At 39.9% G+C, this 25697-nt stretch overlaps 2 protein-coding genes across 2 annotated transcripts in view; both read right to left on the bottom strand.

Annotated features, from left to right (window-relative positions):
• Nucleotides 1–17810, bottom strand: part of LOC129278955 (collagen alpha-2(IV) chain-like) — a 54816-nt gene extending 37006 nt beyond the window's left edge. Inside the window, exons 1-11 of the mRNA XM_064110839.1 lie at nucleotides 17764–17810; nucleotides 15675–15779; nucleotides 11284–11346; nucleotides 10638–10706; nucleotides 8374–8472; nucleotides 6354–6407; nucleotides 4611–4673; nucleotides 3640–3738; nucleotides 2854–2916; nucleotides 1286–1484; nucleotides 97–273 (exon numbers count right to left, since the gene is read on the bottom strand). Coding sequence (XP_063966909.1) covers nucleotides 97–273; nucleotides 1286–1484; nucleotides 2854–2916; nucleotides 3640–3738; nucleotides 4611–4673; nucleotides 6354–6407; nucleotides 8374–8472; nucleotides 10638–10706; nucleotides 11284–11304 — 844 coding nt within the window. The 5' untranslated portion in view covers nucleotides 11305–11346; nucleotides 15675–15779; nucleotides 17764–17810. The remainder of the gene's footprint in view (nucleotides 1–96; nucleotides 274–1285; nucleotides 1485–2853; nucleotides 2917–3639; nucleotides 3739–4610; nucleotides 4674–6353; nucleotides 6408–8373; nucleotides 8473–10637; nucleotides 10707–11283; nucleotides 11347–15674; nucleotides 15780–17763) is intronic.
• A 3348-nt stretch (nucleotides 17811–21158) lies between these two features.
• Nucleotides 21159–24014, bottom strand: LOC129265291 (uncharacterized). Its single transcript, XM_054903297.2, has one exon. It carries the CDS (start codon nucleotides 24012–24014, stop codon nucleotides 21159–21161), a length of 2856 nt encoding a protein of 951 aa, XP_054759272.2.
• Nucleotides 24015–25697: the final 1683 nt, after the last annotated feature.

Here is a 25697-nt window from a genome sequence, read left to right as displayed (position 1 = left end):
TCTATAATGTAAACTAAAATTTCTATATTCTACAGCCCACGGGGACGATGGGAGGGGGGGGGATGGGGGAGTATTCTGAAGAATCAAGGCACTTACCTGCCCTTCCGAATGGTCCCCGGGCTCCTTTGACACCCCTCAGACCATTCCGTCCTCTAGCACCATCCATACCAGGTAGTCCAGGGATAGACTCTCCCATTTGGCCCTTCTCGCCAGGCTCTCCTCGGTTCCCATCTGGTCCCTGGTCACCGGCGTCGCCCTGGAAACCTGGGATACCTATGAAGACACGGCAAAAATAAGAAAGAAAAACAGGATGATGATAATGATGACGAACAGAATTCGGATAGCATCACCTATCTGTTAAAAAGAATTCTAAGGGCCCCAGCTCCCCTATATGTCTCATATTATTCACACAGTAGCTGGAAAAGATAAGTCTTTAATTCAGATTTGAAGGAAGAGGAGGCATTATTGAAATTATCAGTAAAATATTAGACAAATTTCCTTCTTCAACACTCAATGATAAATTTTCACTGTAGTGTATTCTTCTTCTTGTTGGACATATCTGCTTCCCTTGCTCCCTTTTCCTCAATCTTCCAAAATTATTTGAAACCTAACGGCCCTAGACCGCCCATTAGTCTAGGCCCATGTAACTGTTCTTAGTAAAATGAAATTATCTGGTACTCCTTGTTCTCCCTGCTCCCTATTTCTACCATCTCCCGGTATCATTAGAGACCTAATTAATGGCCCTAGCCCACCCATTAGTCCAGGACCATGTAACTGTTCTCAATAAAATGAAATTGGTACTCCTTGTTCTCCCTGCTCCATAATTCTACCATCTCACGGTATCATTGGAGATCTAATGGCATTGGCCAACCCATTAGTCCAGGCTCATGTCACTGTTCTTAATAAAATAAAATTATCTGGTACTCTTTGTTCTCTCTGCTCCCTATCTCTACCATCTCCCGGGATCATTGGAGACCTAATGGCACTGGCCCACCCATTAGTCCAGGCTCATGTAACTGTTCTTAATAAAATGAATTTGTTACTCTTTGCTCTCCCTGCTCCCTATCTCTACCATCTCCCGGGATCATTGGAGACCTAATGTCAATGGCCCATCCATTAGTCCAGGCTCATGTAACTGTTCTTAATAAAATGATTTGTTACTCTTTGCTCTCCCTGCTCCCTATCTCTACCATCTCCCGGTATCATAGGAGACCTAATTAATGGCCCTAGCCCACCCATTAGTCCAGGCCGGCCCATGTAATTGTTCTTAATCACACCAACGTACCTGGTACTCCTTGTTCTCCCTTTTCCCCATCTCGTCCAGCTCCTGGAACTCCTTCTTGGCCTCGTGGCCCTGGAACTCCCATAGGTCCAGGGTAACCAGGCTGCCCTTCATCTCCAAAGTTCCCATCCAGTCCTTGAAAGCCCCGAGGTCCTGGGTTACCAGGTGGTCCTGGATCCCCCGGAGGACCAACAGCTATCGGCTAATAACAAGACCAGAATAAAACGTTCTACTAAAACAACCTCTCGGTCTATCCTGATCACTCATCGATTAATACTCACTACATTATACAGAATAAATGTATAATGCATCAGTTGTGTGCTGGTGAATAACCAAATGAACTGTAACAAAACACCTTAATTCCACTTAACATAAAGGAATCACAACTGGAACAAAGTAAACAAACATTACTTTCATTTAAAAAATACATATAGGCCTACTATCTATCATTTCATTCTGATCTTACACTACTTATTCTGGTTGTTGAACTTACATGTATTCTAATATTTTACTCCTTAGCGAAAAACATGAATACATTTTGATCCAGCACATCTATTTACAAACCAATAAAATCTGAATTAGATGTGGACCTAGTACATATATTACATAAATTTTGACTTACAGAAATACATTTCTAGGTGAGCGTTGCAGAGGTCCTATTTTGAACACTTATAAAAACAACCCATAGGCCCGTATTCTGAAGTCAGGATTAAATTAGACCATGGTCTAACTCCTCCGTGCTAAAATTATAGGGAGCCAAAAATTATAACATTCTGTTTATATTGTATATTTCTTATGTTTACTATTTTGTTTTTTTTTGCTTTCATAATAAAGAAAAATACTTAAAAATACTTCAGTTATCATTCCCAGACAGCTTGGGTGTCATATGAGTTAATAAATTGGATGTGTATATACTGTTTATAGGGATTTGTGCCCCCAATTGGCTCTCCATAGTTAAACCACAACTTTAAACCAGGGTTTAATTCAAACCCGACTTCAGAATACGCGCCATAAGGAAGAAAAAAAAATAAGTGCAGAGCGAGACTTTGAGGATTTATGTGACAGAAGAATCATCATTTATTTATCTACAGAGGGGCCGGTAACACAAAGCTTAGCAATGATCATAGAACATTTTTCTACGATTGATTGCATTGACTACAATGTACAATCAATCGGAAAAGATTAATCGCTAACCTTTGTGTTACGGAACCCAGGAGTCTAACTGTAACACATGTAATATATAGAGTAGAATGGGGATGTCCTTCCAGTCACTTAGTTTTCAGTTTTTGGAAACACTTTTTTGCTGTCCATTTTTTTTTCAGGGCTTCATTTCCCAAACCTAGCATGGAGACAGGGGATAAATGGAACATGGCAGCTTAGATTTTGTTTAAGTCAAATAAAATGTCAAACATAAATTGATATCACCCTCGTCTATGACTCGGGCGATATAAATCTAGTTTGGGCGATATATGTCGTATCACCCCGAGGCCAGTCAATATTGCTTCATTATTATTATTATTTTCACTTCCCATTGCTCTCAAGCCCATTGGTGATAAAACGTTTATACTTACAACGTCAGGCACTTCAGGCATGGGACCTGGATCACCATCCTCTCCATAGTCTCCTGTGGGGCCCTGTTTCACAAAAAAATTACAATTGTTGGATGTTACATCCTCTCAATCGAATCAACTTCCATGTATTACCAACTACGGCTGTCTCAATCACCATCACACTCACTATGATCATAAGCATTTGATTGACAAAGACACAACCACCACCCAAAAGAAGCACTTCATAAGACTACTTTCATCATCAGGATTATCATCATAATCATCATTATCAAAATCACAAACACCACCTCATCTGCAGCCACCATCATCACCATCAACACAATCTCAAACACTGCCTCCACCACCACCTTCATCATCATCACCATCATCATCATCATCATCATCATCATCATCATCATCACCATCATCACCATCATCATCATCACAATCATCACCATCATCATCATCACCATCATCATCATCAACATCACCATCATCACCATCACCATCATCATCCATCATCATCACCATCATCCATCATCATCACCATCCATCATCACCATCATCATCGTCATCATCATCATCATCATCATCACCATCATCATCATCCATCATCATCACCATCCATCATCACCATCATCATCGTCATCATCATCATCATCATCACCACCATCATCATCACCACCATCATCATCATCATCATCATCATCGTCATCATCATCATCGTCATCGTCACCATCGTCACCATCATCATCTCCATTATCACAATCACTTATAACCATCATAATTTCAGGGAAACTTTCTTACCTTATAGCCATCGTATCCTTGATTTCCTCGAGGTCCGTCTGCTCCTTTCATTCCCCTATCACCTTCAGTACCAGGGTTACCGGAGAAACCAGGATTTCCCTGCAAAGATTGGTCAACAGTCAGTTAATATTACCTGAATTAGGCTTCCTAATTGATTAACTCAACACAAAATGGGTCACAATGTCCCAGCTCCGTGACTAGGGACCGTAATAACCACCCGTCTTCAACAAAAAGTGCTATTTTCCTATTGCGCCTCATTCATCATTCCACCATGACCGTATTCCCAGCTAATCAACACCAAGTGCAAGAAAGAGTACTAAACACCTAATGCTTGGTGCACGCCCGTGCAGTTACAATTTACATCAAAATAGATTACTTCATGAATAACCTGAAATTAGAAGTACCAACAGGCGAGCAGGCACATATACATGTACAGTGAGACTACAGGACCCTATGCTCATGAGCAAATAGGCCAGATTCATCTAAATAACCTCCTAGCTGAAGCATCCTCTCTGCAACACCTTGTAAATCATGAGATTTTCTTTCTCTGATAATTTACCTACTTTATCCTCAATTGAATTTAAATATCTTTGCACCATTGGACAGAGTAAATGCTTCTCTTTCATATTGTTCAATTTATTTTGTATAAAATATGTTGAAAAATAAGGGAATTTCAGGCCTGAAAATGTGACTCAAAACTGAAGTTTCTTTGTCTGTTTTCTTTTGCAAATCATGCAAAACTTTTAATTTGTGCACAATGATATCTACTATATCGCCACAAAGCTGTATTTCTGTATTTTCTCATAAATATTATATAAATGTTAACTGGTTATGAGGGTAATATCCCTAATATTTCTCGCAGCGACTTACGGAGGATTCCTAAACAGAGTAAATGTATTATCATCATTTCCATCATCGTCATCTTCACCATCATCATCATCATCGTTTTCCATCATGATTATTGAACTCACCCTGTCTCCGCCGATGCCACGTATTCCTTGTTCTCCAAAGCCACCGGGCAGTCCAATATCACCCTACAGATGAATACGAGACAAATTCTCATTTATGTGGCTAATGGGGAAAGAAGAACGCCTTCTTGTGTTTGATGGGCAAATCTACAATCTTATCAGATGATTTACTTTCATCAATTTGACACCAACATTCTATATGTAAATGGAATATACACTGCGTCCCACAAAAAACAAAACCGAGATTAAGCAATGATTTATCATAACTTAATCATGAATACAATAGACAATGCCCTAATTTGGCTTTAAATTGGCTTTCCATAGTTAAACCCACAAGTTTAGACACATAGGCCCGTATTCTGAAGTCGGGTTTAACTTAAAGTTGTGGTTTAAGTATGGCAAGCCAATTGTTACATAAATCACTAACAGTAGAGATATCATATTTCAGCTCATTTGGCTCTCAAATCATTCATAATTGTCTAGGAAGTATAAAAAGATTATTGGCTTCACTATCGATGAATCAGGAAAGAGCACATTAAACATAAGAAACATACAACTTAATAACAAATTTGATACTTTTGGCTTCCCATACTTAAACCACAACTTTAAACCTGAGTTTAACTTAAACCCGACTTCAGAATACGGGCCATAGTCCCATATTCTGAAGTCTGGTCTAACTAAAAGTTGGGTTTAAAGTTGTGGTTTGCTACATAAATCACTAACAGTAGATACATCATATTTCAGCTCATTTGGCTCTCAAATCATTCATTATTGTCTAGGAAGTATAAATAGGCTAGCCAATTGCTACATAAATCACCAACAGTAGATATATCATATTTCAGCTCATTTGGCTCTCAAATCATTCATAATTGTCTAGGAAGTATAAATAGAATGATCGTCTTCACCATTGACGAATCAGGAAAGAGCACAGTAAACATAAGAATCATACAACTCAATAATAATTTTGACACTTTTGGCTTTCCATAATTTTAGCCCAGAGTTATACCATGGTCTATTAAAGTTAAACCTGACTTCGGAATACGGTACATAAACTAAAGTTAAAGGAGAATGAAACCCTTGAAACCAGCTGAATCCATATCAAAGAGAAAAATCAAAGAAACATATTGTTGAAAGTTTGAGGAAGATTGAATGAATAATAAGAAAGTTATGAGCATTTGAATATTGAGATCACTAATGCCATGTAGATCCTCCCTTTGGCAATGCGACCAAGATCTGTGATGTCACACACGTACGACTCCCTCATTGCTTTAGTACTTATTTCACTTATATTCTCACTTTTATAGAATCTATCACAAGGTGAGGTGTTCTCTTTATGAGAGGACAAGTACAGAGGTTTCACAACATTATATCATTGATGAATCGTTTGTCATATGATTAGAATGAGCAAAAAGAGATGTTTTGGGGTATATTTTCAGTGTCCAAAAGGGGAGAGTTGTTCATCTGTGATATCATAGATCTTGGTTGCGTTGCCAATGGGAGGATCTCCATAGCATTAGTGATTTCGACATTCAAATGCTCATAACTCTTCTATTGCTAGTCCTATTTTACTCAAACTTTTGGTGATCTTATTCTTATTCTGCTTTCACAAAAACTAACTTGCTCCAAGAGTTTCGTTCTCCTTTAAGAAAACCATGAATGTATTAATCTACAACATATCTAGGAACTAAAATGCTTTTTAGATGACATTGCAAGCTTTCCAGAGATTGAATCATCAAAGATACTTACCACCATCCCCGTTTCACCCCTCATTCCATAATTGCCTTGGCGTCCAGGCTCTCCCTGTCATTAGAATTGACAAAATAGATTTGATTTGATTTGATTTATTTATTTCCACATTCCAAAAAAAGCATATACAAGTGTAATCATTTTTTTCCTTAGCATAAGATAATAAGCAAATGATATAATTAATAACATATGCATAATATACAATCTAATTGAAATATACTTATACCTGATAAATTTCTTCTTTTTTTATTGTAAAAAAAAATAGCAGAAAAAAAAATATATATACATATATCAACAATAATACATTTTGAAATGTGGGAGACCTTCATCTTAAGCTTAGAGCTTGAAATTGATAAAGGCCTCAAAAGGAAAGGGGAAGGAAAATCAGACAAATAGTGCAATAGATAAACACTAACAAAGGTCCAGTCTTGAATGTGGACATGATTTCAATTCATTCAAATAAAAAAATTTGTTCATTAGCCAGTAATAGAATTTAGATGACTATCACTCCTTCATCTATTTAATGTTATTAATATGATCATCATTGTTACCACTAAATCATACAGTGACTTGTTTTTTTTTTAATTATCATCATTTTTTGTTTGGCGTCACCTGTCCCTGGAGGGCGAAAAGCAAACTGAATCATTATGACCCGCAGGTGTCTCCTCTTGAGATGACTCATTGGGGGAGTGCAGGTGGACCACTACACCGAGGTTTCCCTCTACTCTTATATGAAGAATACAATGGGTTCCTCATGTGCAGGGGTGTGAGTGGTCACAAATAAAAAGATCTGAAAAAAGCTGAAGAGTGTGGAAAAAGTCTGAAATAGAAAGAGAGCTCCCATACTTTTTGTACATAGGAAGGCCAAAAATAAGCTGAAATTAAGCTGAAAATCAAAACAAAAAAATCTGAAATCAGATAAAAATTTGAACTCTCACACCCCTGCTCATGTGCAATGGTGATTACTCTCCTCTACGTATAGAGGGCCTCTATTTAACTTGCTATCTGAGGGGCAAAGTGTTTTCCACTGTAACATTGCCAGCATCTATGAAACAGGGGGGAGACTTTTACAAACAACGCAGGCTTCAGTCATCCGCCCGGGGTGGACTCAAATCCACCACCTTCGGTTTGACAGGCAGACGCTTTGCTGACTGAGCCGACTTCACTCTCTAATATTCACTTTCCAGAGTTTAGCAGGTACACAAAACAAAATGTCCACGCTTCCACAATTATCCAGACTTTTCTACAAACTGGCCATAACATTGTAGCATTTTCTACTCTCACCTGTATTACACTCCAACATTAACTTTAAGAACATCATTATACTGTAGATCTGTCTTGTAATAAAAATTGAGGGCTTATTGTAACCAGCTTTGTACAAGGATCATACATTTCTAGTAAACAGGAGATGAACCCGCTACCTATTGGAAACTTATTCCCTACAGCACCTACAGGGAATTATAGAATTCGAGGTTTAACCTGGCTGCGACATACACCTATTGGAACCATGGTGTCCAGTTTGAGCCAACCATTGCAGATTTCAATAGTCAACAAATTTAAATTCAACACTGACATTGTCTTTACCCAGACCTGCCAACCTCTGGGAATGAAAAACTGTATTCTGTGATAAAAAAAAATTGTATTTTTCCCCAAAAAAGTGTATTTCATAATAAAATGCTTGGTGCACTAGCTCATCGCGGCGCTCAAGCTGCATGCAAGCTAAAATGCGCACTGCTCTTACAGATGAAAAAAAAACACATTAAAACATGTGTATATCTTCACCCTGGTTTGAACAAAATGATTGAAAAAAAAACAAGTTACCTGAAATTACATTGATCTAATAACCATATTTGTGCACGTTTTATGAAATAGAGACATATAGAGATTATTTTTCTCAATAAATTACGATTTAGTTTAAAAAAAAACAACGTATTTTGCAAAGAAAAAACGTTCTGCCGTATTTTGGTTGCAAAAACGTACTTAATACGGCTAAAACGTACTGGTTGGCAGGTCTGTTTACCTTGTATCCTTTCTCTCCTTTTTGTCCTTCAACCGAATCGCCTGGAGGAATCATAACAACGTATCTTGGACCGGGAGGACCCAGCTCTCCTTGATCACCCTAGAGAAAAAAAAAACAATCGAACATTAATGGCAGTTGTGGCAACAATCTAAGCAAGGTGGTGTACTAACCGAGAGTCTCGCCTGATTTCGCGATCAATAAGATATGGAGTATGATCTTCTGACCATTAGATGACCTTTGACCCCCATCACCCTGAGCAACATGCATGTGGTATTACCAAATGATCATTCGAAACTGATGTAGAAATAACAAAATGAGAATGAATTGCCCAAAAACTTTTAAAAAAGAATGGACACAACCTCATACATGTACATGTATCATTTGACCTTTTGACCCCGAGATAACCTTTGCCCCACAAAGAGTTCAAATGAAATTTGACAAAATAAGAAGGGCATCCCAGCCAACTGTTGCTCTTTCCAAGCAATGATAATATGCTGCCCAACTTATGCTTACCTGAGTTAGTGATCTTAAGTGCAATTATTTTTCTGCTTAGATTTAATTAACATTATTATTATTGTCATTATTATCATTATTATCATTATCATCATCATCATCATCATCGTCATCATCATCATCATCATCATCATCATTATTATCATTATTATTATTATCATTATTATTATTATTATTATTATTATTATCATTATTATTATTAGTAGTAGTAGTATTATTAATATGATTATCATTATTATTATTATTATTATTATTATTACTATCATTATTACTATTATTATTACTCCCCTAAACAGGATCAAGTCCGTATTTTTTCTTGAATAACTTTGCTCTAACAAAAAGCACCAAGTAATTTCTAGTGCAACTAGGAACTTTACACTACTAATGTCCGAGAGTCTTTCTTATCAATCTGGTTGTACCCAAGATAGCTGCCTTCTGAATGTCGTACATCCAAAGGTGAGGAGAGATCTTGGTTATGCAGGCTTCCATTCCCTTCTTCAACATTCCTGAGTGACCAATGATGACTGGTGTGACCTCTGCCTTCACGTTCCACATCCTCTCGATCTCAATCCTTAGGTCTTGATACTTGAGCCGTTTGTCCCTTTCCTTTACAGCAATGTTGATATCATGGGGAACAGAGACCTCAATGATATTTACTACGTTGTTGTCTCTGACGATGATGTCCGGCTTGTTGCAGTTGATGGTTCTATCCGTTAGTATGCCACAGTTCCAATATATGGTGCTGTTATTGATCGTGGTGATCGTTTGTGGCTGATGTTCCCAAGCGTGATCACAAGTCATTTTACCGCGATCCTTCAGTAGTTGCCAATGGATAAGTTTGGCAATATTGTCATGTCTTGTGATGTACTCAGTTCCAGCTAGAGTCGAACATGCTGATACCAAATGCATGATTGTTTCGGTCTCTTTTCCACACATCCTGCAAGTGTCGTCTGTGTCTGTTCTGAAGATAGATTTTTTGTAGACACATGTCCTCACCACCTGGTCCTGAATAGCATAGATCAGGCCTGGCATAGATGAACCCTTCAGTTTCACCTCTTAGTCCCGCCGACTTAAGCCATTGATGGGTGTCTTTCTGGTCTACGAACTCCTGATGCGTCTGTTTATCATGGTGGCCATGAAGTTGCTTGGATTGAAGTTGCTCTTGAAGTTTCTTGTGAAAGGAGCATTTAAGTCTTGCCTTCTCTTTTTCCCCGTAGGGTAGTGTCAGTCGATGTTGTGCCAATAAGATAGACGCTTGCTTGTTAATGGAGTATATTGCTTGACTTTTATCATAATCGAGGGATATGCTCGTCAGTATATCAGGTGGATTGGATAGGTAGTTGGCGAGGTTCGTTGCTTCCATATTCCAGACCATCTCAATTTGTTGTAGACCTCTTCCTCCAAGATCAATATCACTATTATTATTATTATTATTATTATTATTATTATTATTATTATTATTATTATTATTATTATTATATTATTATTATTATTATTATTATTATTAATATTATCATTATTATCATTATTATTATTGTTGTTGTTATTGTGATTATCATTATTATTATTATTGTTATTATTATTATTGTTATTGTGATTATTATTATTATTGCTATTATTATAATTATTATTATTATTGTTATTGTGATTATTATTATTATTATTATTGCTATTATTATCATTATTATTATTGTTCTTATCATTACTACTATTATTATCATTTTGAAAATATGCCAACCCATTATACATACCTTTTCTCCCTTCGCCTCATCTGTGTAAATGGCAGGTTCCCCCTTTTGTCCTAGTTCTCCAATCATACCCTGAAAAAAAAAGAGGGACATGATTATACTTCAGTATTATGATTATTAAACCATCACACGTCACTCCATCCACATGATAAGACTTCTCCATAATTATTTCTGGTGCCATTTACTCGAAGTGGCATTTAGCCGAGAAGTTAATGAAGGAAGAAAGCATATTTCGGAGTGTGCTTGGGTTGGGTTCCATACATGGACAAGAATAATTGTGCAAAAGGCCATGAAATATTGCCATATTTTCCAAAGCTTGCGCAATTAGAATTCAATTAGAATTTGTAGTGTCCAAATTGTTATCACACTGGTCCGATGTGCAAGTCAATAAGCCATTTGCCAATGGGCAAAAGGTCTGACTCCTTGCTTCTTGCTTAACTTCACAGAACAATTAATCAAACATCCTAGTCAGTATGCTAATGAGGGACCCGCTGACATCACCCATTCACTATTTCTTTCACATTTTACCTCCTGAGGTAACCTCCTGGGTCATTTCTGCATCCTCTAAATGGGGTATAAAACTCATTTTTTTATAGTGGTTGGCAGGGTTAACAATGGCGCCCAGAAGCTCTCATATACATTATCCTACCTGTCGTCCCTTGGATCCCATCTCTCCTTTAGGTCCCTGGTTTCCTCGACGACCATCAGGACCCTGTGATTAAAGAGAAGAAATCAAATGATTATCATTCTTGATGATGCAGTGAAGAAAAAAAAAGAAGAGGCGAAAGGGATTTGCCACCCAAAATATTGAAATAGCTGCAATAAAAAGCAATGTTCTTCAATTTTTAATTCACTTTTATAGTTATGTTTTCTTTCATTGTAAATTCTTTATAAACTCCTCAAAAAAAGTTTGGAAATCTGACTTTGATTGATAATTCCTCCTTTGTTTTAATGAATATTAATGTGTGATTGTTACCAATTGATAGATAATTTGATTTTCTTTAAAATGATACCCTACATAATATGATTATGGTTCACATAGAGGTGCAGTGCCTTGAAATGTGGGGCAGGGTCAAAATTCAAAAGTTGCAAAATGACACAATATTGAAAGTCACTGCTCTTATTTTTCTGTGGTGATGAGTGAGTTTCTCAGCGGTTTCTTTTGTTTTCATGCACCTTCACATCAACATTAACGTGGAATCAAACACATAACAAACAAACATGTATGGGTATTTCAATCTACGACTCAACCATGTTATCTCACAGAACCATCACTACATAAACCACAAAAAACATCAAAAATTAAGAAGCAGGGCCTTGATTTGAATGGATTTTCATCTCTACTGACACATACAAAAGAATTGTGTTCTTTATAGACCCTTCAAGACTATTTCTGCTCGTTTTGCAGCTTTTCAATTCAGACATCCAACACTTTGGAATCCTGCTCTTTTCGTGATGGCATGATCATAACAAGCATGGTATCATTTTAAAGAGAATTAAATAACCTCTTTAATGATATCAAATATGCATTGTGTAAAATTGGGAGTTGGGAGAAATTATTGGCCAAACTCAGATTTCCAAACTTTTTTGAGGGGTTTATGTACATGTAAAGGCGACCGCACCCCTTACGATTGGTCTGCGACCCGATTTCAGAATAAAATGTAGTAGAATTTGATGCTAATATTGAGACTTGGAATATCTTATGTTCTAAATCATCGTACGAATACCTATGTTCAAATCTGTGACTATGCTATCATCCTTCATAGAATAAAAGCGAATTTCATATCTAGTCGTAATGACGTCATAGCAGTCGTACGATTGGCTACGATTTGAAACTAATTTGGCCTATACTCCAAAATAATGGCTTGCAATCTTTCAAAATTAGTATTCTTCCAATTAATTTTAACCTCAAATAAAATGATATGTTCCATTCACATTTTCAGAAAATGAGCAAAATGTGATTTGTTCCAAAATCTGATCGCGAACAGTCGTAAGGTGTGCGGAGGCCTTAATGCACTTTGTACTTTTCCAAGAAAAGGTGCTATAATAATGTAATTATTATTATTAAAAGAGCAGGAGCTGTATAAATCAAGACTGAGTATCATACATGATACTGCATTGAAAAAGGGGGAGGGGAGGGGGGGGGGGGCTTGGGAGAATTCATCCCCAAAATATTGAAAAAGCCCCTGCAAAAAGCAAAAGGGTTCATGTAAATCAATACTATCATACACAAATGGAGGATTGAACAGTATAGCCACCATAAAAAATTCTTCCAAACATTTATTCCCCCAGAGGGAATGCTCGCCTACACCCCCCCCATTCTTTTTTCCCCTAACAGCCCTCCCCCCACAATCACCTGGGGCGGTATTCTGAGGTCATTTTATCTTTAAAATATTTTATTTTATCTCTTAAAATGAAATTGGTACTCTGGGATGACATTTTAGCTCTCAGATAAAATTTGAAATTTTATCTTGCGTACAAATTTTATCTTGCGTATCTATGAAAATACGCAACAGAGCAGTTGCTGCGTAGACATACCCATCGCGTATCTGGCCATTGCAACGCGGGTGAAGTGCTTGCGCCCAAATTACTTTGAAGAAAAGATAAAATAAACTTAAAAGAGGGTAGGAGCTTTTGTATCTCAGCGACGTTGATTTCGTCAATATTTCTAGGTGAATTAACTCCAAATGTTGGCATGAGAATTAAAAAAAATATATATATTCATTGAGAACAACACCTTAAAGTTATTCCTGTACAATCAGGAAGGATTTCATAAGACTTTTCTTGACTAAATATTGTCTTTGAAATGTTGCTTGAAAAGATGCGATATAGAGTTCGAAAAAAAATGAGAGTATTGCCATTAGTAAAGACGCGCAGGCGTATAGTGCAAGCGTATTTGAAGTCAATAAATTGACGCAATCTCACTCCTTCGCCACACCTCCTAGCGGAATGGATTTTTATTGGTTGGGTGATATGAGAGAGCTATAAAAGCGCGTTTCTAATTTGGATATTGATTAAAAAATAGGTGTGTCTTACAGAGATAAACTGAAGATAAAATGTCCTCAGAATACCAATTCGGAGAGATTTTAAAGATATTTTATCTCACTGATTTTAACGGAGATAAAATGGATCTCAGAATACCACCCCTGTTGCTTAAGGATGACCATTATGGTAAATTTGCCATCCAACGGTAACTTGCATAGAATCCTTGCCTGTGATTGGCTTGATGAGCATTGTTACCATGGTAGTTACCGTTGGATGGCAAAGATACCATAATAGTAATTTTTATGAAAAGGGGGCCCTGGTTGGGAGATATAACAGTATAGTAGCATTCTTGACATTTATTTCCAGGTTAACTATCACTGGGCAAATAAAGCAACACCTCTTATCGCAACACCATGTTATAGATTCATACATTGTCTCACACAGATTTGTGTTATCTTATAATTCCGCCTGTTATTATGCTATGTATGTAGTACTGATAAGAGCTTTTATGCAACCATGAATTTCATAGATAATGTGACTAAGACGCTACCTACATCTTTGTTTACATAAATCTATCCTGTCTAGCAGGAAATTGCTTTAGAAATTAGATGAGTTTGCTAGAACTGAATCATTCATACAAAATGGCTTTTGACTTTTGAAGTATAGAGGCAACATTCATGGGCATCTACCCCCATCCATTTCTGATCTAATTAATCAGCGTCCGATCCAAAAGGCACCATTTTCACCACGCAGTCTTATAGCATATACCCACTAGAATGATAACAAAGTAACACGCTATTCTTTGACACATTCATATAATAACATTCATATAATAATTCATATAATCAATACATTTCCAAGAAATTATGGATTACATTCTGCATCCATACTATTCTTCAGAGCTGGGCATGTTTTTGTTTTTTGGATTTTTTTTTTTAAAATTGAAAACTTACTTTTAAGATACAAATCATATTTTAATTTGACACTTTGACACTTGGCGAGACACCAGCACGACGGTTTGCCAAGATTGAACTTAAAACTCTGAAGACCAATATTCACCATAGACTTCTAAAAAAAAGGTGTATTTCTCAAGACTAAGTATGCAGTACAGGGGACTGCAGGCCAGCCATCACCAAACACTTCTTAAACATGACTTATAATGAACAGATTAAAATATAAACGAAACCAGTCTGTGAGGTTTGATCGAGGCAAAAAAAAAAAAGATTTTTTTTTTTGGGGGGGAGACTCCTTTTCACAACTTACTGCCTAAATCTGCATTATCGGATAAGCTTTAACATTGCAGTGAGTGGGGAATTTCCCCCCCCCCTCCCGTGTACTTTTTTCCCTGGTTTGATCTGAATGTTATGAAGGACACAACTCTATGATCTTAAGGAGAAATTCTTTTAAAGGGAAATGAAACCTTTGGAACAAGTAGGCTTGTGTCGAAACAGGAAAATCAAAGAATAAGAACAAAGAAAGTTAGAGAAAAATCTGACAAATAATTAGAAAGTTATGAGCATTTGAATATTGCAATCACTAATGCTATGGAGATCCTCCAATTGGCAATGTGACAAGGATGTGTGATGTCACACGTGAACAACTTTCCCTTTGATGGACTATAAAATACCCCCAAAATGTATCTTTTTGCTTTTTCTTATGGTGATACAAACTCTTTATCCATGATGTATTCTTTAAAAATCTGTATTACATGCCCTCCTTTAGAAAAAACACATGATCTACTGATAGATGTGATAAAAGAGGCAATTTAAGTGAAATATATACTGAAGTAATGGGGAAAGCTGTTCACAAGTGACATCACACATCTGTGTCGCATTGCCAATCGGAGGATCTCCATAGCATTAGTGATCGCAATATTCAAATGCTCATAACTTTCTCATTATTTGACCGATTTTTCTCAAACTTTCTTTGATCTTATTCTTTGATTTTTCTTTTTCCACACAAGCCCACTTGTTCCAAAGGTTTTCCAAAAGATTTCATTCTCCTTTTAAGGAGAAATTCTTTAAAGCTATTTACATAAGGAGTGTTCGTACTTACAGGTCTACTATCTCGGCCGGGTAGACCGTCTTCACCAGGATCCCCTCTGGGTGACGGTGTGAACAGACCCGGGATGCCAGGCCTACCTTTGAATCCAGGGGAACCCTAAGAACCAAGAAAACAGAATAAACATTAGAATTTTAACACAATGCTGCACTCTATAAACAGTGAGAAAAAAAAGTGCCTTCGCTAGGAGTAATAAACTTTTTCTTTCTTTTTTCTTCTCGCTTGAGAAGTTCTTTGGGAGACCAAATGCTCTTCATTTGTAAGTACAATTACTTCATTACCCACAAAATTATTTTTCACATTTTAACAGACCTAACTTGAGACAAAATATAGTAATTTACCATTAATGATTAAGATAAGAGACATTTAAAATTTACATCTTCAAATAGCAAATTATTTCTCCACAACCAGGGAACATTGGATAAATATGAGGAAGAGCGCCCCCTTACGTTACAAAAAAGAAAAGTTCCCCACCTGTCAATACAATATTTAAAAAAAAAAATACTTAGTGACAGTAAGCTTGCAACAAAGACTGACTATAATGACCCCCCAAAATCAACAAAATCGCATTGTTGTTGCTGCTATCATGACAAGACCTAGTTACCATCAAAACATAATTATTTCATAAAGAGAAAATAATGTAACCGTATTGTGTCAATATCGCAGCCAAACAATTCAAGGACTACTATGACAACAAAAACAAGGTGATTCACAAACCACGGGACTCGCCTGGTTTGGTGATCAATAAAATATGCAATATGATCTTTTCACTCCTAGATGACCTTTGACCTATCATCCTCATGAACACATGTGCGGTACTACCCAATTATTATTTGTATCAAGTGTAACACAATTGATGCAGCAATAAAGGAATGAGAGCAATTTGAACAAAAACTTGACCTTTTGACCTCTAACTAACCTTTGACCCCATCATCCTCAGAAACACACAAGTGGTATTACACAAGGATCATTTGACACAAGTGTGATCAACTGATGCAGAAATAAAGATATGAGAGCAAGTTCCAAAAAAAATTAAAAAAGGATGGACATGACCTTATGTCATTTGACCTTTTGACCCCTAGATGACCTTTGAGCTCATCATTATCATCATGGATCATATGCATGTATGTACCAAGTGTGAACATATTTGATGAAGAAATTAAGGAATGAGAGCAATTTGAACAAAAACTTGACCTTTCGACCCCTAGATGACCTTAGACCCCATCATCCTTAACAACACACATGTGGTATTACTAAAGGATCATTTGCATCAAGTGTGATCAAAATCAACACAGAAATAAAGAAATGAGAGTAAGTTGTAGAAAAAAGCTTTAAAAAGAGGAATGGATATTGACCTCATATCATTTGATTTTTTGACTCCAAGACGACCTTTGACCCAATCATTCTCATGGGCTCACAAGTGGTATTACCCAAAGATCATATGTACATGTACCAAGTATGAACATATCTGATGCAGAAATAAAGAAATGAGAGCATGTTACACAAAAACTTTAACATTTTTGTACAAGACTAACAGAGCAACAGGAAAATTGATTACAAGGCATCTGCCGAATTGTTCAGGCGAGTCAAAAATCAAGAAAATTACATCCATAATGCTGCTATCATGACAAGACCTTGCTTTCATCAAAACATAAATACTTTGGAATTCCCCTTTTCATGCTGAATTCTTAGTGACATTGAGCTTGCCACACAGACTTAACAATAGATGTTGCTATATCGTGACAAAATCTTGTTCTCATAAGAAAGATATTTTGGAATTTCCCCTTTTCATATTATTGGATTTTTTTCTCAAAACAAGATCTTCTTGCAAATTATTCCCACCCCCCCTCCATAAACAGATCATCTTACTGATTTGGATCTAGAAACAGATCTGGACCCATTTGCATAAACTCGCAATTGATCATAACTTCACGATTGAGACTTATTATCATTGCAACATGACTCGACAACAAATTAATTCAGAGATTAAATGGCAACTACAATCAATGACAAAGCTACCACTAATGATAAGTCATAAGTAGTGGGTCTTGGTCTGGCATGGCCTGGCCTAGGCCTTACTTACCCTATCTCCCGGAGGTCCAATCAGTCCTGGACCCTGTGGTCCTGGTTCTCCCTATGGAAAAAAAAGAAAAGTATTTATAGATATCTGTATCTTAGTGAGCCAAAAAATGTTATCTTACAAAAAACAAACAAACATGGACAATATAAATCTGGAATACGTACATACCAAATAAATCCTTTTCATAACTCGTACACAAATGCGGAGCTACCAATTTTCAAAGCTGAAAATCTGCATTTTGGCGAGGAAATCAGTATTTTCAAAGAAATACCATAGGACAACACATAAAACTGAAACTTTAGAAATAATTTTTTGCAAGAAACCATCAGTACTTCTCATTGTTCAGTGCTAAATACGGAAAATCCGTACTATTTGGTAGCTCCGCAAATGTAATGTAGCATGTGTTAAATGGTACTGGTAGAAAAATTGTAATTGGGAAATGGATAAAGCACCCTATTACATATCAGACACGGTACACATTTACAGATGGCATCTGGCTTAATATTTAAGTTTCACAAATTATTATGATTTTGTTGTATTTGTTGGTGTACATGCATCTTTAAACATTTAGGCCTACATTTCGACCCCTGGCTGCCAATTTTCAACCAACAATTATTATGCAATACTCAAGTAAGTCCAAAAATCAAACAGAAATGGCCATAGAAAGAAAATTCGGTAGCAATTTAAATGTACATTAAATCAGAAGGACTCCCCTGATTTGGAACTGAACATAGGTTTCTTGCAATGCCCCATCAGAAATGCAAGTGTATATATAAGTGTGTTTGGGTTTCAAAAAGATGCAAATAAAAAAAAAACTGACAGTGCTGTGTTGATGTATATATATATATATATATATATATATATATATACAGAGATATAATGTATATCACAGTATAGATAACAAATGCCTTCCCTGATTGAGATTACAGGTGATTGTATGTCATGGGGAATAGTATAAACTATCACCGAGTGAAGAGTGATAGTATTACCGCCTTGTGCATGCTTTAGATTTAAAGGTAATGGAGACACCCCCTTTCGAAATATGCAATTTATATAATCCGGAAGGGCGGGGACGGGGGGGGGGGGAGGGGGGGAGGCAACCACTATAGAAATATTGGCTCAACTGAGAGAATGTGGGGATGTAGTAGCCTAATGTACATGAACTGATGCAGGGCCCTAGTATATCACCAAACTTGTTGTCAATGGCAAGATAAAATATCTCATAACTAAGATACATCGACGCGACTGAAATGGTGCTATAGGTGGAACCCAGGGTATTTTGATTGATTGATTGATTGATTGCATTTATTCTTTTTCATTCCATAATTTAACAAAAGTTACAATGTATAGCAAAACACAAAAATCTAATATACAGAAATGAAAAAAGGGAACCCACTGGAAAGCAAAGCTTGTTAGTATGGGTTCCCTGCAATAAATAGTTAATTAAAGTATATCTTTGATCAACGAAATTCAAATCGTAAATTAAAAAGGTTTGTACAATGAAAAAGAATACTAGTGGGGTCAAGCTTTTTATGCCTACTATGTTACAATTAACAAAAATTATTATATCATATATACCCCTGCTGTATATAAAAAAACATGAGTTCAGGAGTGTGTGAACAGACAATCACTTGGACAAGACAGGACAAATACTAAAAGCAAAACAAAGACAAAAACAAAAAAGGCACACAAACAAAAACAAAACAGGACAGAATAGGACAAGACAGAAAAAAAATGATGAAGGGGGAGGACAAGGAAAGCTATAAAAAAAAGGTGATCACCGTCATTTTCTTTTCAGTTGAATAAGACAGGTAATATAGGATTACAGACTCTCATATACACCTCTCATATATTTTCATTCTTCTTTTTCTCCCATTATTTTTGTACAGTATACAAAGTTGCCTAATGACTCAAGAAATTAAATTTCAATTTATATTACTAATAAAAACTAATTGAATCAATTGAACATCCATGAGCAGATTCTAGAAATACATTGTGACTTGAAGGAATCATACAGAAGAGGTTACTACCCCTTGCTTTAAACATGACAGGTCATAGTATGTATCCTTGCGGCATTACATGCTAAGAAGAAAATGGCCTTGATCGTATGTCTATATAAATACAGTGTGGTTAAGTAGGGGAAGGGGCCCAATTAGATAGAATGCCTGCAGTATGAGGTCATGCTATCAACTGTGTAATTAATGATTGTCATCTGGATTTTCACGCTGCAAAGTTTGCCACTGCATCTGTGCAGTCAACTTCACATTGGTGCAATGGCCAATGGGTTATGCACATGGTAGGCCTATTGTAGAGAGAAGGAGCAGAGGTCTTGAGAGGCTCAAGCCATATTGCCTTGGCATGTATTCACGAAACAGTGTACTGAGTTAAACTGTATTTCTCTTTAAAAAAAACCCTGTGGTTTCAACCATGGGCAGCTGATTAAAGGGGAAGTTTACCCTGACAAAAAGTTTATTGTAAAAATAGCAGAAAAATTGATAAAAAATAATGACGAAGGCTTGAGAAAAAAATCCACCAAAGAATTAAAAAGTTATTAGAATTTTAATTATTTGATTTGTGACGTCATATGCGAGCAGCACTCCCACATAGCGAATGGTAAAAAATCAATGAAATGTCATTTTCCCAGCAAATTGAAAATGGTTTTTATTGTTTCTTTTGTATATCAATAGACAAATCATTTTAGGCCCGATCAAGAAAAAGAAAACAAAAATAAGTCATCAGGAACCATTAAAAAATGAAATTCATGCATTTTATATTACATGACATATGAGGCAGCTGCTTGTTTATGATGTAACGAATCCAAAACTTAAAATTCCAATAACTTTCTTGATAATCTTTAACAGATTTTCCTCAAACCTTCACCAATATTTTTCTTCTTTTTTTTCCTGCTATTTTTACCACAAACTTCTTCAGGGTGAACTTCCCCATTAGACCATGTTGTTTTTTTAATTTGGTTTAACTATAGGTAGCTAAATTATGAAAATACTTACGTTTATTTTCTTATTTACGAGATAACTGGATATACTCATTTGATTTGCTTGTTCATTACGATGAACCAAGCACGCCGAATATACAGTACACAATTTTCCTGCGCGCGCGCTGCATCTCCCTATGAACGCACTATCCCAAGATCATCGCGCAATTTGGCGTCCATTTCCTCTCATGAGCCTGCACGCAAGACATGTTGCCACGCAAGGTGAGGGGTAGGTGGGAGGGTTCAAATGAGTATATCCAGTTATCTCGTAAATAAGAAAATAAACGTAAGTATTTTCATAATTTACTATCAATAACTGGGATATACTCATTTGATTTGCTAGACCAACACGGACTCAACGTGAAGGGAGGCATGTCTAGAATAAAAAGTGCGCAAAGAAGGGAGATTAAGACACAGGGGCCGCTGCCCTAAGAGCAGAGGAGGCAAATAAGGCCTCTCCCGAAGGAATGTCCTTTAGATAAAAGGATGTAAAAGAATTGGAAGAGCGCCAAAAGGCGGCTCTTAGAATGTCGTCCAAGGCGACGCCATTGAAGAGAGCCCAAGAAGTAGCGATACTACGAGTGTCATGGGCTCTCGGCCTAGTGTCTGAAAGGAGAGCATCATCACCAGCCGATTTGATCGCTTCAACGATCCAGCGGGAGATGGTGTCTCGTGACGCTGCCGCAAACGGCTCGCGCGACGTGACAAACAACTGGTCAGAGTTGCGAAGTGTCTTAGTTCTATCAAGGTACCATTTCAAGGCCCTGACCGGGCACCAGACTTTGTCCTCAGTAACCGAGGAAAGATCTGATAGGGGAGCTAGGAAGAACTCGATCGAACCAGAGGTGGCAGTCTGGTTCTTGGCAATAAAAGACGGTGTGGGAATCAAGCGGACTCCACGCCGTTCCCACCGGATGTGACCGGGGGAAGTAGTCAAAGCGTGAATAGAGCTGCGTCTTTGACCAGATGCTACAGCAATTAAGAAGGCAGTTTTGATAGACAAATCATGCAAGGAGCTCTTTGCTAGAGGCTCAAACGGAGGCTTAGCCAGAGCGTTAAGCACAGCCGGAAGACTCCAGGAAGGAGTCAGTCTTTTCTTCGGCGGTCGCTTTAAGAAAAACGCTCTCATCAGTCTAGAGAGTAGACTGGAATTTGAGACGTTAGAGCCATCTGGGAATCCGGAATGAAACGCAGCAATAGCCGACCGGAAACCCCTGATGGTGGAAAGCGAACGACCGATGTCGAAAAGGTGAACAAAGAAATCCGCGATCGCGGCAAGAGAGGCGTTGCGAGGGTCAACAGACCGCGCAGTGCACCAATCTGCAAATCGGCCCAGCCGAGAATTGTAAAGGTCAAGAGTCGAGTTTCTGCGACTCTGTATTACCAATTGAGAGGCACGATCAGAAAGGCCTAGAGCTTTCGCGTCTTGCCCGATAACAGCCATGCGGTTAAGTGGAGGACCGCTGGCCGAGGATGCGTGATCCCCGACAGAGGTTGAGATACTATGTCTGATCTCAGAGGAAGTGTGAGCGGGTCCCCCTCCAACAGTTCGAGGAGTTGCGGGAACCAGTGCCTCCTTGGCCAATTGGGGGCCACTAGAAGAAGCCAAGCTTGATCTTCCTTCACTTTCCTCAATACCTGCGGTATTAGGTGGAACGGAGGAAACGCATAACACCTCCGATCCCCCCAATGAATGGAGAATGCATCCAGGGAAGTTGCTTCTGTTTCGTTGACACGAGAGCAGAACATCGGCAGCTTCCGGTTGAGAGCCGTGGCAAACAAGTCTATTTCCAGGGGTCCCCAGTGGACTTGGATAGACTGAAATATCTCCGGGTGGAGCGACCATTCGGATGGTAGGCACCGGCCCCGGGACAGAAAATCGGCTATCAGGTTGTCGCTGCCTGGTATATACGAGGCAACTGGAACGATCTTCGCACGGTGGCACCACTCCCAGAGCTCCGCAGCTAGGGCGTTGAGAGAGCTTGATCGGGTGCCGCCTTGGCGATTGATGTACGCTGCAACTGACTTGTTGTCTGTGCGAATCAAAACCGTTCGATCGACTAACCTGTGTCGGAAATGCTGAAGGGAATTGATGACAGCCCTCATCTCCAACACATTGATATGAGGTAAGGTGCGTTGAGGTAACCAGACCCCCGAGACCATCTCCCCCGCACAATGGCCGCCCCATCCCGTAAGCGACGCATCTGTGGTCAGAGCGGCTGATGGGAGGGGAGTGCGAAAGGGTTTGCCCCTCGCTACAAAGGACGTATGTGTCCAGGCGGCCAAGCTGAGACGGATCTCCCGTGATAAGGGGATCCGAAGAAGCAGAGAGTCTACGCTCGGTCTGTAATAGTACAGGAGGTATCTCTGAAAGGGTCTCATAAGCAGGCGACAATCTTGTAGAATGTCGACAAGACTTGCCATGAACCCGAGTAATCTCAGCCACGTGCGAGCCTTCACGAAGCTTCGCTCTCTGAGAGAGCGGGCCAGAGCGACGATTGCCCGAACTCTGTCGGGGCTTGGCCGAGCGATCTGGTTTGGCAAGTCTAGAACCGCGCCCAAGTATGTGGGTACGCGGGAAGGTGATAGGTCCGATTTCTCCCAGTTGACTACGAATCCCAACTCCTGGGTGATCCGCAGGAGGAGGGACAAGTGGGACAGAAGTCTGGCCTTTGAACTTGCAACCAACAGCCAATCGTCTAGATAAACGAAGAGTCTGAGCCCCCGTTCTCTTAGGTGGGCGGCCACTGCTGTGACCACCCGGGTGAAGACCCTGGGTGCCGGGCGTAAGCCGAAGGGCATTGCCCGGTACCTGTAAGTCGCTCCGTTGAAGCGAAAACCCAATAGGTCCCGTGATGCGGGATGAATTGGAATATGGAAGTAGGCGTCCCTGAGATCTAGGGAGGCGGCCCAATCCGATGCCTGCAGAGACGGCAGAATGGATGCTAGTGTTTCCATTCTGAAATGGTCTGGCTGGATGAATTCGTTGATTCTTTTCATGTTCAGAATCATCCGTAATTTTCCCGAGCGCTTGGGAATGACGAAGATAGGAGAGAGACAGAGATGTGGACTGTCCGGTACTCTCTCTATCGCCTCCTTCTCCAGCAGCACGTCGATTTCTGCTTTGATATGCTGCTGATGAAGAAGGGAAACGGTCGGCGGTGCGGATCGAATCACGCCGTGCGGGAGGGCCTCTATATCGATATGAAAGCCATCTCGCACGACGGATAAGATAAAAGCGTCGTCCGTTATTCCCTCCCATGCAGGGAGGAAATAACGGAGACGACCGCCGACCGGAACCAGCGCTCGGGGAAACCCGTCAAAGAGGCTGATTGGGCCTAGCCGGAGCCTTGGAGGCTGGCCGGCCACCCCTACCCCTACCCCTACCCCTACCACCACGTGAGGAACTCACCGGAGGTCTAGTGCGAGCTCTGTGATTAGGCGGAGCGTGTGCACGGGGTTGGGGTGGAGTCACCACGGGGCGAGAAGAAGGTCGAGCCTTGGCGGTCGATTTCTTCGTCGGTGGAGCCGTCGGGCGCGAGGCCTTGAGCTCTTTGAGAAGCTCCGAGGCCTGTTTGCGTCCTTCGATCTCTTCTTGTAGAAGAGAGGCCACCTCGCCCCCGAACAAATGTTTGTTCGATTGGGGAACGCCTGGGAGGAACTCAAGCAAGTCCTTGGACGCGATGCCCAGTCTGTTAAGGACGCGAGTTCTGCGCGAGTTGGATGCAGTAGTGGCTGTAGTAGCTAGCTGCATCCAGAGCTCGCCTACCAAGGACAAAAGTGCCTCATCAAGAAGGACACTGTCGTTGGCTGACACTTCCAGTTCAGAGGACTGTGCTCGCAAGCCGAGCAAGGCCCCGAGGAAGGCTGTGAGTCTGAGGGCTGAACGAGTCAAAGCCTCATATCTAACATCCGCTTTCTCCACAGTAGCAAAGTGATTGGAAGAGAAGCGTGTCCCCAAACGTGCCCCGATGCGGTTAAGCTGGGGAGAAAACGTTTTGGGAGTGAAAAACGCCTCGGTATCCTCCTTGGAGAAGGCAAAACCCTTTCCGAAGGCTACCGGCTTCCTTCCCTGGGCGGCAGGCACGCTAGCCTGAGCGGCCGCCCTTTCGTATGCAGCCTTAAAGTCATTAGTGAGCGGAATACCCTGTGGGGTTTTCCGAGGCTGTGGGAAGAAGAGAGAGTCCAAATCTCCCTCTACCGGCTCGTCTGGAGGGTAGATATGTGGGAGATATTTATGGAGGATCTCTGTGGCGTCCTGAGCCCTACTGCCCGCCGGTTGGGGGGCTGGGCTACCCGGAGGATCGGGATTGAACTCGTCCTCTGATAGGGCTTGTTCCGCCTCTAGAGGGGGGGAACCGACCCAAGTCTCCTCGCCGGGCGGAGCCCCGAGGGTAGCAGGCGCCCGTGAAAAGCTCGGGCGGCGTGTGCCATGGTCGGACTCACGGGGAAGAAACCCCGAGGTCGGCCGAGCCTGAGAACTCACGGGCGTAGCCTGAGTGGGTTCGAGAGCCGGTGACTCGTTAGAATCGCTTGCGGTGTCTCGAGGTGTCGGATGGCCGGTGTCCGCTTGTGGAGCAGACGAGCCCGGGGGTAGCAACCCACAGTGGACAAAGGCGCTCTGGAGCAACATCATAAGTTGCGAGGCCTGGCCATCCGTAGAAGAGTTTGAAGCCGGGCCGCCCGATGGAACGGGGCTTACGGCCGCGGATTTCTTCTTCTTCTTTTTCTTCTTCTTCGGTGGCTCCGGTGGAGGCACAGAAGAAGGGGCAGGAGGCTGTGCGGATTTTGATCTCTTCGTCTTAGCTCTCCCACGGGGAGCGCTCGTTGACCGAGAAGAACGATCCGCAGAATCTGACGGAGTCAGGTTAAATCTAGAGTCCGACGGGGTCGGGCTATGCTGTCTCCTGCGACTAGGGGCTGATAGCCCTTTGCCGATGCTCCC

The sequence above is a fragment of the Lytechinus pictus genome, chromosome 16 (genome assembly GCF_037042905.1).
Source record: "Lytechinus pictus isolate F3 Inbred chromosome 16, Lp3.0, whole genome shotgun sequence".
Lineage (NCBI taxonomy): Eukaryota > Metazoa > Echinodermata > Echinoidea > Temnopleuroida > Toxopneustidae > Lytechinus > Lytechinus pictus.
The sequence above is the reverse complement of the archived record's forward strand: the minus strand, read 5'-3'. Positions and strand labels throughout refer to the sequence as shown.

Bases quoted from the DNA above. Each gene is read 5' to 3' on its own strand.
- LOC129265291 (XM_054903297.2), bottom strand. From the start codon at position 24,014: ATGGGAGGGAATAACGGACGACGCTTTTATCTTATCCGTCGTGCGAGA.